Source organism: Haemaphysalis longicornis, unplaced genomic scaffold, assembly GCF_048455015.1.
Source record: "Haemaphysalis longicornis isolate Haplotype H1 unplaced genomic scaffold, Haemaphysalis longicornis Haplotype H1 scaffold_5, whole genome shotgun sequence".
Taxonomy (NCBI): domain Eukaryota; kingdom Metazoa; phylum Arthropoda; class Arachnida; order Ixodida; family Ixodidae; genus Haemaphysalis; species Haemaphysalis longicornis.
The window spans coordinates 56673827-56688700 of record NW_027526385.1 but is presented as its reverse complement, the minus strand read 5'-3'; the positions used below and the strand labels follow the sequence as shown (position 1 = coordinate 56688700).

At 48.0% G+C, this 14874-nt stretch overlaps 2 protein-coding genes across 4 annotated transcripts in view; one reads left to right on the top strand and one right to left on the bottom strand.

Annotated features, from left to right (window-relative positions):
• Window positions 1–15: 15 nt before the first annotated feature.
• Window positions 16–5641, bottom strand: LOC144138253 (transmembrane protein 138-like). Its single transcript, XM_077670437.1, has 4 exons — window positions 5296–5641; window positions 5041–5212; window positions 4865–4955; window positions 16–1908 (listed from the first exon to the last, which is right to left on the bottom strand). The coding sequence occupies exons 1-4, from the start codon at window positions 5418–5420 to the stop codon at window positions 1787–1789; spliced, it is 510 nt and encodes a 169-aa protein (XP_077526563.1). The 5' UTR covers window positions 5421–5641; the 3' UTR covers window positions 16–1786.
• A 1416-nt stretch (window positions 5642–7057) lies between these two features.
• The window catches only part of LOC144138254 (uncharacterized), a 16217-nt gene continuing 8400 nt past the window's right edge, over window positions 7058–14874 (top strand). Inside the window, exons 1-2 of one of the 3 annotated variants that reach the window (XM_077670438.1) lie at window positions 7058–7471; window positions 7706–7838. In XM_077670438.1, coding sequence (XP_077526564.1) covers window positions 7392–7471; window positions 7706–7838 — 213 coding nt within the window. In that variant the 5' untranslated portion in view covers window positions 7058–7391. The remainder of the gene's footprint in view (window positions 7472–7705; window positions 7839–14874) is intronic. The other 2 variants (XM_077670440.1, XM_077670439.1) reach the window with 2 other exon arrangements.

Below are 14874 nucleotides of genomic sequence, written 5' to 3'. Positions count from 1 at the left end.
AAATGTGGGCTGAAGCAAAGAACCAAGCACATGTTTATTCCTTTTCTTAGAGAAAAGCTGTACATGGCTACCCCGGATGTAGACAAAGAAAAAGTCGTAGTGTATAATGATTGTTTGTTGCAGGATGGGTGGGTGGGGAGGGGGGGGGGTGCAGAGGGGAATAGGTGCAAAGAGTAAGGGCTTGTGGTATAAGAAAATGTGGGTTCACTCCGCACTCCTTGCGCAACAAACGAGCTATCGCTCGACAAAACTTTGGCTTCACTCTGCACTCGGAGTGTTCACTGCTGTGTACATGATGCCTGTGGTGCAATTTTAGTTGCTGCTGTGGACCAGGCCCATCGATGGGTGCTCAATTGGCCTTAGTGGCTTCACGCAGTCGGCACACCCATTCTCACTGTAGTCGTGCATGACTATAGTTTCATCGTTTTAGAACATCACAACTTCGTTGGTCACCCTACTTCAGAGAGTGGGAGGGCTGATAAACTCTTTTTATGTTAATAAAGACAAGTTATGTATCTGTTAGGTATCAGTTTTTCTGTTATTCAAATGATCGATTGATACCAGATTGGACATTTTTTTCTTGTCTGCTGGTTTAAAGATAAAATTCACGAAGAAGCCTTAGTGGTAGAACCAAATTGAAGTACTTTTTGTTCAAAGTATATCTCTTTGCTGCTAGGTAAGCCACATTTTTTGGGCCAATATTTGGCAAGTGTTGGTACAAAAACTGCGTGACACATGCTTTACACTACCCCTCTCTATACCCGTGGCAAACGTGCACGAAAAATAACACAAGTGCTTAATGCTTTGTTTTGATGCCATTAATTCGCTGCTACACGCAAAAATCTAATGCCACTCGCTCTAATGTCATTTTTGGTTTAACTTAATTTTCAAGGAGTACCGAACAACTCGTTGCCTTTACTATTGCCTTAAATCTGCCCACTCTCGAACGCGATCACCACCAAATGGAACCAACGAAACTCTCAGCACCAGACTGTTGACGCAGAAACGTATTTGAACTTCCAAATAAGATTATTTTTTGTGCACTCTTTGTAGCGAAGTTCTGAAGAAGATGAAGTTCACTAAATAGAGGCAAAAAGGCAAAACATTGTGTCGCTAGTCATTTTGAATTTGCCGTCGCCTACTGCTGGTAGGCGACGGCAGCTGCTGAGGCCACTTTTAGGAACGGCTCGCACCATTTTTTAGATAACACTATTTCCCATAATGTTTTCTTTCACAAAAAACCTTTGTAAGACGTTTTTTCTCTCCGTTAAAAACATCTAAAATATGAGTGCATTTCTCTTTTGGGTCATTATTCCCATCATGCCTAACACATTTAATGCCTTTGCGTTTTCTTGAGTAGCACGGCCCGCCCAAATAATGTCATTCAGTCATTTTTCGTGTACGTGTGGCACGGGTATTACAGAAGCTCTTCATATGCCCCCACAGATGTAACTGTGCGAAAAACAGGTATCTGTTGTCCTTCAACACCTGCCACGCGGAATGCCATCACAGAGCTACTGTGTAAAGACTGCTGCCAAGAAATCACAAGCTACTTCACAAACAGCTTTGCAGTCACTATTTGAACTGTGTGCCGTGTACGTCTTAGGGAGAACTGTAACTGCAATGAACACTCCAGGTCACCTATTGTGTGATTGTCCTCTGCGTTGAGTGTATGCAGCCAATGGTTCCACAGTTAGTGATTTAACAGCACCGGAAAAGCCACAGTAGTGAACTGCAGGATCAGTGCAGTCCAATCTGGTGATATCGACAAAGACGTTTGGAGGCATCATGTCGGCTGCAATGCGCTCGGAGCTTCTTTTGAAGAGCGCTTCTCGCTTGGCCTGTACAGACGGTCGTCAGCCATGCGCAAAGCGGTCTTCTTGTAGAAGTAGTAGTGCCACACACCCACTGGAAAGAAAAATTAGAAACGGATTTTAAAAAGTGCACCTTATTATTTAAATGAAATTCAATTGCAGTCGAACCTTGATCGTTATAACAAAGTAGTATCGGGACTGTAATTTAGTTCGTTATATCCGATATTCGTTGTAACAGTAGAGCTCAAAATCGATTCAAACCAATCAGTAATCTTGCTCCTGGAAAAAACCTTGATACAAAAACACATTATTTTAGTCTTCGAACCTTCTATAAACAAGGTAACCCTTATCTTGGTCCTTGTGGAATTTCAAGCTCAATGAACCAGAACATGAAACAGGAAATCACAACAGAACAAAGTTCATTTGACAGAACAGGCGTGCATTCCTAGAATGTGATCTGGTGGCTTTTCACAGCACTGAGCAGGATGAAATTTTCCACAGTGTTCACAAACAAAGGGGCCTTTTCTACTGCTGCAGTTTCGTGCACTGGAAGTTATTCCAAGTACACTGGTCACGCATCTTCCTTATATCCGATATTTCGCGCGGCTCTCACAGTTTCACTTTCGTTATAAAAGAATAAGTGTCACCAACTAAAGGTAGTATTTAGTTCGCTACAGCCGATAATTCGCTATATCAGTGTTCGTTATAACGAAGTTACTCTGTAGATGTAAAAACAGTGCGAATGCCCTACAAGTTGCTGCGGGCGCATGTACTCGTGTTTTATGTCAAAAGCACATCGTTCGCACCGCGCGGCAAATTTATTTCTTTGCATCGCTATCGCCGTGCTTGGCGCAACAAATTAGACTCGATAGTTGCGCCAACGTCGTTTAAATCGTGCTTAGTTATAGGGTTGCGCCAAGTCTTGGCGCAACATGGAGGAAAGAAAAGCTTAGGAGAGGCCCTGACGTCACACCCAGCGCAGCCGGAAACGCCATTTCTGTAAGTCGAATGGCGGAGCATTGGCCCTCCATGCCATTGGCGGACTCTTTTTGCCTCTCTCTCTCGGTGCACCTTCTCCGCCTCCTCCGTCCTGTATCGCCTCTCTTGTCGTCTGCATCTGCCAGCGCCGAGCCGGCGGAAATCAGCTGATAGGCAGGTAGAAGGCCGTTTTGCAGCGCGTGACCGTGAACCTAAACGCGCGGTTACACTGTTACACGTCTTCAGTGTGGCCGCAGCAGGTTTGCGAAGCGGCTCGCTCTAACAATGCCGCAATGCTCGGTGCCAGGCTGCAAGTCGCGATCGGTACCCAAGGAATTGGGCGTCACTTTCCACCGGTTAGTGCATCATTCCGCTGACAAGTATTGCTGTACATTGGTGTGCATTCATCCTTTGTTTGCAATCGCCGCCGTTTATAGGTTCCCAAGCGATGGAGAACGCCGCAAACAGTGGGCGAACGCCGTGCGGCTACCGGACTGGAAAGTGCCCAAGTTTGCGTTGCAGTTTCACTGGCAATCCCAGAGATGACTAGTCAATTAGACGGCCGTTCTATATATATAGGTAAGCAGTACTTCATGCAGATTTCACGCTAAAAAATTGTGGAATGTTTTTACCGTTGTTCGCGTGCCTTCGATAGAATTTTTTGCGAAGGAGGAGGAGGAGGAGCAGGAGGAGGAGGCAAAACGTTTTATTGAGTAAAAAAAAAATGAGAGGGTGGGTGGCGTCAATAAACTTTTTTTCGCCAAGTTTCAACTTGTCTCAGTGTCAATAAATTCAAGGTGATATCAGTTGAAAACGTTCATACACTAACCTCGCAGTATGAAGCGTTGAAAAGCGAAATCCAGAGCGAGACCACCAAAAGATCCAGATTCCAGATCCAGCACTCTTCCAGTCAACAGACGGACACCTACTAAGGTAATAGGACGATGGAATTATATCAACTGGGAATCTACCTTGTAACAGTTGCAAAAGCACTGCCGCGCATTGCCGGCCTAGCAAACTATATATTGCAGCGGCGATAACCAAAAAATTCCCCCGCATTTCCCCGAGGGGGAGAATGTGAAAGTGCGAATGCACGGTTGTCGGCCCGCTTGCGCTCGGCCCCCGCAGCCCACCGCCTCGCCGCCTTCTCTTCCATCTCTTCCATCGGGTTTGTAGTATCACGTGTACACCACGCAGTTATCAAGCCGCTATAACGCCGCTGAGTCGCCAACGCACGCCGCTGACGACGTAGTTTGAATGCGTTAAAGATATAAGGCGCGTCACTAACACTGATATCAGCGTCGCGTCCGTGGCTTGGTCGGTAGGGCGTCGCGCTGCGGCCGCAAAGTCCTCGGATCGAAACCTGGCGCCGGATGCTGTTTCTTTTTTAAATATAGAGGAGCACTGCGGACGCCGCCGCCGCCGCCGCCGCCGGCGGTGGATGGTTTGGGATCGCTTATAAAGTGCATTGAGTTGCGAATCGTTCGGTTGCAAGTCGCCTACGTACTGCACACCGTGTATCACTTCCCGAAAATCTACCTGAGGGGTGTCCGCGCGTACGACGGGACGGCGCGTTCACGATATCTGCACTTCAATAGGCGCGTCGTGCTCGCGACCGGAGCAACAGCTTGACGCGGTACAAGGTGCACTTGCAAGTAGAAATTAAATGACATATATCATCGGCGCAGCTGTCGCAACTCGCAGCATCCTTTTCGAGTTCCGCAAGACTACAGCGCAGCAAAGCGAAGCAGCAATCTTCGCAATCGGACGACAAGGCAGGCGCTGCCTTTCCTCCATGACTGGCGAACGGCGGGCGGGCTGTTGCTAGGACGCCGTTGCTAACGCGACTTCCAATGGCCGCCGAAAACACGTGACTTCCTCCACACTTTTGCCAATGCGCGGGGATAGCTGGGGGCCTCTCCTAAGCTTTTTTTTCCTCCATGTGGCGCAACAAATTAAACTAGGTAGTTGCGCCAACGCCTCTTAAAATCCCCCTTACACGGCGCTGAAATTTTGACGCACGAACAAGGTTAGCACGCCAATCCCAATATTTTCCGAACGCAATAAATTACCAAATCTCTGAAGAGTAAACAACGTGACATCGACGGCGCTGCTTTGCCGGGACAGTTGTCGCTGCTTTGAAGGCTCATCTTCCGTTGTTTCCTGAAGAAAAAAAAAGCTTGTAAGATGCTACGCCCTTCTCTTGCAATTTTCTTATTTTAACGGAGAGCGGATAATTGTAACTTGCCATGGACCACACGTGAAGCCCTAGGGACAGCGCCAGGTACAGTAGGTTCGCCGCTACCGGCGTCTTGAACCTCGACATGACCTCTCTGAAGAGTCCTGCCTGGAACGCGTAGGTGTTGAAGATGGTAAGGCACATGACCAACAAGCTTGATACGATGCAGAAGTCTTGAACGCTGTACGGACAAAACAAACGCACTAGATTTTAGATCGAACTTAAAGCCACGAACAACCGGCTGAAGATATTGCCGTGTCTTACATGAAAAGCAGCAGTAAAGTGACTGCCGAGCGTCCATGAAGTTCCGACAAGACGTTGAGTGTAACGTCAATGGCTAAGAGCCCGAACTGAAGCAGTATAATTGCACGAAACCGACCTCGTCTCATGTTTACGAAAGCAGACTCGGGAGCACGTTTGTTTACAAGCCGTTGCCTGGCAACCAAAAATTAGAACCGCGGTTTAACATTTTGAAACAAGCAGTAATCAATATTTTAAATATTTTTATCTACAAATATATTAAAATAAAGTTATAGCAATATTTTATGTTGCTTAATTATTTTTAATTTTGGACGATTGTGGAACTAAAACAAATGCGGTCCGTTTAAATGGGCTTGTGTCTGTTAAGGCGCGTTCCCACTAGGCCGACACGACGGCGACGACGACGCGACGGCGACGCCGACGAGTCGGCAAACCATCGGCCAACTGCCGAGTTGACCGACCGCGCTGTCATACTACGCCGACGGCGACACAAACACGTCGGCCGATGGAAAGTCGCCGTAGTGTGACTGACTCGCCGACCGGAGACGCCAACAAAACCGGTCGTCCGACCGGTCGCCGGACGCGTCGTCGGGAATCGACCGAGAAGCGAAAACTGCTCCCCGACAACATTCGTGCCGCAATGAATGCGGCTCTATTTTGATAGTTTCTGGAGTGTAATAAACTCAGTAACGTCCATGAAGCCCATACAACTCAACACTAGCGCTGATGCAATCCGTATTTTGGCGTTCGACGCTTCGGCCGTGCTCTTCGGCGACGCCGCTACCCCGGAGCTGCAAACTGCAAATGCGTGTGCGATCGGCTCGCCTGTAGAAAATGTAAGGTCAGTTTCGTGCAGAAGAAGAGTTACGTAGGGTAATTTGGGTTATAAGGCATCAATATCGGCCAAGGTTTTTCATGTGAAACGTAAAACCAAAGTACGGCAAGCACTATCCCCGCAGTGGGAAATCGCAGTGGCAGCCGCGCACACACATTATTGCGAGCGCTTTCGCGAAGAAGCGGAGTTTATGGCGATAAGCTATTGTGGGGGCTTCGGGGAACCTTGCTGTGCAAGCGCTATTTAAGAAATTTCAGTTTACCAGCCAGGAATTCTGTAAACCAGCTAGTAAACACCGACGTATGACACGGAAGGATGGGCCTCCATCTGTTACCCAGGCTATTTCGCAGTCCGAGGAGCATTTGTGCGGTGGCGCAGTGCTCTCGCGCGTCGCGCCCGTGCGCTCAGCGTTGCCGGTTCGATTCCCGGCGGGGTCAGTTTTTTTTTTTTTTTTGTGTGTGTGTGTGTGTGTGTGAGCGGTTTTTTAAGGGGTATGGTTTGCGCATCCAATTTGGGAATCGCGTGATTTTGAGAAGCAACTACCTTTGCAATTAAATATTTCCTTCGAAACAGCGAGTGGCGTCTTGAGCCACAACAATTAATTTCCCTTTTCTTAATCGCACCGTGTTTCTCGAAAATGCGGTAGCATGGTGCAAAATCAGGCCTTCTCCATTAGAGGAGGTTAAATTTCTGCTGACGTACGCACTAATTTATATGCATATTTTACGTGCTACAGAGGTCTTTTCGCCGGGGGTTAACATCCATATTATTACTGCCGCGGCAGCATCGCACAGCTCTTTTTTTTTTGTCCGTGATCTAACAAGAAGTTGAGGAGTACATACAGTACAAGCAGCGCACACGCCAGTACGCCCGAATGGCTTCAGTCGTGCTGCGGCGACACGATACACCAAGTTTGACTATTGAGAATGAAAGATCCCCGGCGGAGAGGCGAGGCGGCGGAGTCGGCCGTCGCGGGGCCGTCGGTGTGGGCGTCGCGCGGCCGTCGGTGCGGTGTGACAAGCGCGTCGGCCGACATCGCGGAGACACTGACGCCTCGCCGATTTCTCGCCGACGCCGACGGTTGGGCAACGGTCGGCGTCGGCGCGGTGTGACATGGCCGCCGACAGCTCGCCGACACGGTGTTGGCCAACCAAATCGGCCGATGGTCGGCCTAGTGGGAACGCGCCTTTATGGATCTAGCGGGACCTACATTTGTTCGCAATAATTCAAATAATACAAAATTTAGTAAGTTTCTACGAGGTGAATGAACGCACATTTGACTTTGCGCAAGATGAGCAATCGAACAAGCAGTGGCGGACGGAATGTCAAGCTTTTACAAGACATGTAGGTTGCTCTCTTGACATTTTACTTCATACGGCTGCTTTGACTCTCCAATTTCTCGCTTACAGGGCAAAAAGCAGCGCAAATACTACATTCCTATCTAACAAGTACACTTATTGAACGCGGATATTGAGCGCAGAAAGGCAGAAATAGAAGACCTAGTATCGAATGCGCCGTTTTATTGCATTTGCGAAGTTGTGACAGCTAGCTGCGCTGCCGTGCGAAATTCTATCGCAGGTGTCTGGACACGCTGAGCGTGCGAGCCGTGTTGGATTGCTTCTGCAACATTTCCCTGCCTCCACGTCTAGCCGATTACTACTACGAAAGAGTGCGTAAGCAGCATGGAATTACGGACGAAGTTCTGCCGGTTGTAAGTTCCATTCTTTCTCTCTACCTCCCCTCCCCCCTCTCTCTGCACACTTGCGCATGCACTCACGCACGTAGTGCTATCTCGCTCTCACGCTCCCTTATCTCTCTCTCTCTCTCTCTCTCTCTCTCTCTCTCTCTCTCTCTCTCTCTCTCTCTCTCTCTCTCTCTCACACACACACACACACACACACACACCTCAGGTGAAAAATATCCCTTCTGGTTTCATCTGGTTCCAGTTCAACTGGTTTATTGGACAATTCCCAGATGAAACCAGTAGCCACTGGAACCAGTAGGACCAAACCAGTAGTTCTGGGGCCAGTAGGACAAAACCAGTAGGACTGGGACCAGTAGGGGTAAACCAGTAGCATCTGGGACCAGTAGTGTTCAAAACCAGTAGCAACTGGTCGTAGTCCTTGTGGACCCGTGGCTACTGATCGACAAAAACACAGATTATTCTCGGACAGGGCACTAGCAGAAGGCTCATGAAAGATGAACGGCTCAGGAACATTTCAGTACCAGATGGGAGTGATTGTAGCCTAGTTGGAATATAACAGAATTCTCGCAGCTCATTGCAAGCTAGTGCCAGTCATGATTTATATTAAAGCAACAAGTACGGCAAATAAACTAAAACATTTTATTAGGTTGATAAACTTTATAATACAGTTTCGAAACAAGCTGTGACCTGTTCCTTCCAAAGCAGGATGGCTGGGAAGTGAATAAGATACACAATGTTTGGATATACACGTGGTCCTACCTTCGCGGTCTAGCAAACAGCAGACCTCAGGACATGGCACAACAGTAAGTGCACAATGACGCTTCTTCAGTGCAGGATGAATGTATAAGGAAGCACTTGTTCTGACTGCACAGCTGCAACACTTCTGCAAACCACCTGAATAAAAGTGGCTTCGAAGCACAAATGAATACTTTCATTGTCCGCTAGAACCACATTGAAGAAGCCTCATCGAAAATATAAGCACCAACAAACCAGCGCCGCCATTACTCCACTACGTGATGCTGTCGCTCAATGAATAAATTGTTACTAACGATGCAGTTCACTTGTTAAAGGTACGGACCAACTTGAACTCTTTTTAACTCGGTTAACTGGACTTACAGCGCAGTCGTGCTTCCCCGCCATTTTGAATATGCAATCGGCTTAGCTTGGTTTGGCTTGACTTCAAAAACAACTCCTTTAAGACAATGTTGCCAGCAGCGTTATGAGGTTGGCTATTTTTTCTGCATTACAAGTTCTTGTCGCCTTGCGATGTCCAACATTTGTGCCAATTGGGTGTTTTATGTTGTCCAAGTATTCACTGGTGGCCAGGAGAACATTACGTGTAATAAAATTATGTAAACGCGGCGCAGAAAAAATTCACCTAAATATTTTATTAGCTGCATGAACTGCATTTAAGGGAACATTTTAGAGCTGCTCAGGCCGTAGCAGGCTAAATTTGTGCCTGCCCAATGCAATTAAAATTCTAACGTGTAATCAAACAGCTCTCTTCTAATAGGATGATTGATTAACAACCAATTGCGGTGTGCCAAAGTTGCAAATTATCATTCAATAACCCCGCTGAAACTCTCTATCCTTGTAAAAAAAGCATGTTGGTTAAGAGACATCTCCATAAAAGGTAAAAGTTATAGTTGCTTGAGAATGAGGGCCCAAACATTGTTTTATTAGCGGAGTTCTCAACAATAACCCGGACGTGACTGCAACTGGAACTATATTTTATCCCACATACAAACATTTACATGACGTGTAACTTAAGTTTAAAACAATAACCTATCACCTGGGACCAGTTGAAACCAGTTTGATGTGATCCCAATTGAGACCACATGAAACCACTAGCCCACCAGGCTGTTGCAACTGGGACCAAACTTGAAACAGTATTCCTGGTAACTGGGCCCAGATGAAACCAGATGTGTATCAGGCCATTGTAACTGGGACCAGTTTGAATTAGTTATCCAGCAACTAGGACCAGATGGAACCAGTAGCACACCAGGCCACTGACAACTGGGACCAGTTCAAACCCAGATACACGGTAACTGGGACCAAATGAAACCAGTAGCAAACCAGAACACTGGCAACTGGGGCCAGTTGAAACCAGTAACCGAGTAACTGGGACCAATTGAAACCAGATGTCCCACATGTGGGACCAGATGAAACCAGAAGAAAACGAGTAGGGCATTTTCATCTGAGACACTCACTCACTCACTCACTCACACACACGCACACACACGCACGCGCACGAAGGAATAGAGGATAGTTAAGCCGCGCAGATGACAGTAGCTTGTTCAGTGAATCAGGACTATCGCAATAAATTCCTAATGAGCTCCAGTCGCAGGAACACGTTGAAATCACCAGTGAGAAGCCCAACATTTACTTCGGCAGTAGAGGCCTCTGTAACCAAACTCCCTCCACAGGTAGGTACCAATGCTGACCCCGTCGGGAACTGTAGTCCGTGGTACAAGAACCTGGTGGAGTGCCGCCCAACCACTTAAAAGACAAACGTTTCCCCAGTCCAGTCTGTACATGGCCATCTCCAATGTGCAACACACATTGCTGGCCAGCTAACAACTAAGTTTACACAGATCCCCTTAAAGTCAGATTCACCTGTGAACACGCGTGCATTGCTGCGGCAAGTTCTCCACGTGCAATATAAGCTGTCATATCAAAATATGGAAACCCTAGGGCTTGGGCTGGGCGTCGGTTAGCAATTTGAACCTGATTAATCAGCTGGCTTAAATTGGTTAATTGATAGATTAATCGGTTGCCTCGGTTAAGAAAAAGAAATGACTAAAAATAATATTTTTGTAATATTCATAACAACGTAATATTAACAAATGGATCAATATGCTCATCGGCCTGTTCACAGACATTCCAGATGGGGTAACCTGGGCATCATCATGGCGCTGATGTGGGCGAGACGCTCATCACCGATTTCTTCATTCACACTTTTCTAGAATCACAAATATCGGCGCAGCCGATATTTGTGATTACAGGGGGCGCCAATTGATTGTGGCTTACTTACAGCAGAGTTAGTTTGTACAACGGCCAAATTACAGCGCGAGTGCCCGCTTGCCATTTTTTGCACCGTGCATGGTGTACTAAGAGTAGCCATTTTCCTGTCTGTCTTGGCTATCAGCTTTCAGTTTTAATCACCACCATTCCTGAGCATACTTGTATCGTTTTCTGTTATGACGCGAGGCATATGTTATTCGATCCCGAATGTAATGCTCGGCACGCTTGCACACAATTTCAACATGGCACTCTTGTTTCAGTTTGCTCACGACTTCAACCAATGAACCGGTTAAAAAAATTAATTGCGACTATAGCATTAACAGATTAATTGAAAGGTTAATTGATCAATCACCCACCCCTGCCTAGGACCCTTGTTATTCTTTATGAATTTTTTTTTCCATACCAGGAAATTGTTGGCCTACGCTCGGTTTTTCACCAGAGACGATCTGCTGGGTTCTAGACACATAGAGCTTGGCTGTAAAATGATGGCAATGCCACATTGCCCAGACATTCCGGATGGCGCCCTTCACAGCGAGATCAGACGTGGGTGCAGAAAGCTGGGGGAAAAAGATGCTCAGTTGTGGAATTCACTCAGCCAAGCCTTTTTTTTTTGTCGTGTGTAGTCATACATGCGATACTACGCCACACCATCAGCCATGAAATATGAGCCAGTATACAGGCACAGTACTGCAGTATAGGCACAGTGCAGTTTCGACAAAAGGTACCATCATGGAAGGCTTGTGTGAAGCGAATGCTTTTACTTTGTTGCAGTAGTAAATGAAATTCGAAACAGCGCAAAAAGACGGGACAAGGAAACGACGACACAAGGCGCTGACTAACAAATGGTTGGTTTATTGTGCGGCTTGCGAAATATACCCAGGAAAAAAATCACGCCATATCCACAGAAATCTTCAAACACTCACGGATCGTCAAAACAAGATTGAACTGGCCATGCAAGGAATAAAGGAAACCCTATCGAATGCCCATCCCCCCAAAAAAACCAAGCACCACCCATACTATGACTAAAGCTATGGCCAACACCATCATAGTGTACCAGTGGAATTGCCGCTCTTTCAACAGCAAACGGCACGAACTATCTCTCTTCATACAGACTGAGCCCCCGGACGTAATAGCCCTGCAAGAAACTAACACCTCCACCCCCCGTCTGCCTCAGTATACTGCATTCACGCAGGACCCTCAATACCGCACCGCCATACTAGTACATAACACCCACCCAGCCCAGCCCCACTACCTCAACCAGACCATCCCGCACACCTTTGTAGAACTCATCCCGACCCACCCGTCAAGCCCAAGCGTTTACATCCTGAACATCTACAGCCCGCCATCCGAAAACCTGAAAACCATAGACAACCTCATACATGAAGCCACACGGAAGGCCTGCAATAATCCATTACTTATCCTTGGCGACTTCAATGCCCCCCACCCAGCATGGGGTTATCATTTCGCATCAAAAAAGGGCACTGCTCTACTCCATGCTGCCCAAAACAATCAACTGGTCCTCCAAAACGACCTTACTACCCCTACGAGAATCGGAAATAGCATTGCGCGCGACACTATACCTGACCTCACCTTCTCAAAAAACTGCCCCAACACCACCTGGCTCTGCCTAAGCGAAACACTTGGCAGTGATCACCATATAATATCGACGAGCATACCCTTCGAAAGAAAACCGCGCAGAAAAGGCACTGCCCATCTTACCAACTGGCCAGCCTTCCGCAAGGACGAATCAGACCTCCCACCTATCGGCGAAAACCTGGAAGATTGGAGCCAAGCCCTTGAGCAACGGGTCGGGAAACACACCCAACTCATTGCCCTCACGGAAGACATACCTGCGGTAGACCCCCACCTTATGCATATTTGGGATGCTCGGCGGAGCCTCACAAAGCGGTGGAAACGCCAAAAACACAATCGAACCCTAAAAAAGCGCATTGCCATTTTGACCCAGAAAGCCCAGACATATGCAGCCCAACTCCAAACCCAGAACTGGCACGATTTTTGTAACCAACTGCAAGGAACCCTACACACTAAGAAAACGTGGCACTTACTGCGATCTCTACTGGACAATAGCTCGACTCACAAACAAACGAATCACCGGATACAACAACTCATACGAAATAGTGCTTTCCCCCCAAGAGACCTCCTGCAATCCATAAAGCTACACCTCTTCCAAGATCCTGCAACTTACCCCTCCACACCGGACATTCAATACACCGGACCAACTAACGAAGGCCTTGACACTCCCTTCACCCTGGCCGAACTCCGAGCCATCCTGGCCCGGCTAACCAGCAACACCACGCCGGGTAAGGACCGCATCACTTATCGCACCATCCGAAACCTAAGCGAAGATACCCTCCAAGTTCTCCTTGACTACTACAATCATCACTGGCAACAGGGCACCTATCCAGAACAGTGGCGGCATTCCGACATCACGCTAATCCCGAAACCTAACAAGCCTCTATCACCCACCACCCTCCGACCTATCTCCCTGACATCATGTCTCGGAAAAATCTACGAACATTTAGCACATCAACGCCTAACTACCCACCTAGAAGAAAAACACCTGTACCCCCTAACAATGTTCGGCTTTCGCCAGCACCTCTCTACGCAGGACATCCTTATACAAATCAAAGAGCAAATACTAGACCACCTCAGCCGTGACGCTCCAAAGGCCCTACTCACATTAGATGTTAAGGGCGCCTTTGATAACGTAACACACCAAGCCATTCTCGAAAACCTCAACCATACCGAATGCGGCCACCGAATCTTTTACTTCGTCAAGGCGTTCCTGGGAAACCGCACAGCCACGTTGCGACTCGGACCCATACAATCCCCAACTTTCGAAACACCGGCCAAAGGCACCCCGCAAGGGTCCGTAATTTCACCCCTGCTATTTAACATCGCACTCCTCCAATTACCAAGCAAACTAGACAATATCCCCGGCATTCGCCATGCCCTATACGCGGACGATTTAACCATTTGGACGACACATGGCTCGAGCGGAGAACAAGAAGACGCACTCCAGCAAGCCATCGACACCACCATTGCTTATCTCCAACCCAGGGGCCTCACAGCAGAACCTAACAAATCGGCCCTGTTGATTCTACGTTCCCGCACAAGAGGCCGACCCCCTCCCACTACCCCAGATCCCCAAGTCGTCATTCAAGGATCCCCCATCCCACAAGTTACCACGCTCGGCGTGCTCGGCGTACCTTTCCACTACGATGGCTCCGGAGCGGCCCTTCTACCACAACTCCAAAAAACAGTCACACAGCTAACACACCTCATCCGAAGAATACGAGGCTCTACATACGGACTTAAAGAACACGATACCTGCAAGCTAATCCAAGCGCTGATAGTCAGCCGCATCACCTATGGCACCCCATTTGTCAACCTGAAACCACAGGAAATCAACAAACTGGACACCCTCATCAGAAAAGCCTACAAAGCAGCCCTCGGCCTCCCAACCTACACATCTAACGATCGTCTCCTCAAACTCGGCCTGCATAATACCTTAAGTGAACTGTTGGAAGCACAGCGCGCATCACACCTCCAGAGACTCATATTGACACCAGCAGGAAGTAAAGTTCTCCAGGACATCGGACGCACTACCCCTTCTTCACAGCAAGCACCGCAACGTATTCCTCTCACCATCCGTCAACGCCTCAAGGTCCGTCCTGTTCCAAAACACATGCATCCTACCTGCAACCGGGGACGCCGAGAGGCCAGGGTGAGGCTCCTTGAAAAACGACACAGCTCAGACCCTCACACACGGTACACAGACATTGCTCGATCTACAGACCACAAGCACACAACCCTGGTAGTCCTCGACTCAACTGGTAAAATAGCAACTGCAGCCTCCTATCGGAACCTACCTGTAGCAACGGCCGAAGCGCTAGCCATCGCTCACGCCACCACTACCCACCAACAAAAACCCTACTTGACCATCATATCGGATTCCCAACAAGCCTGCCGCCTATACCAAGCCGGCCTCGCACCC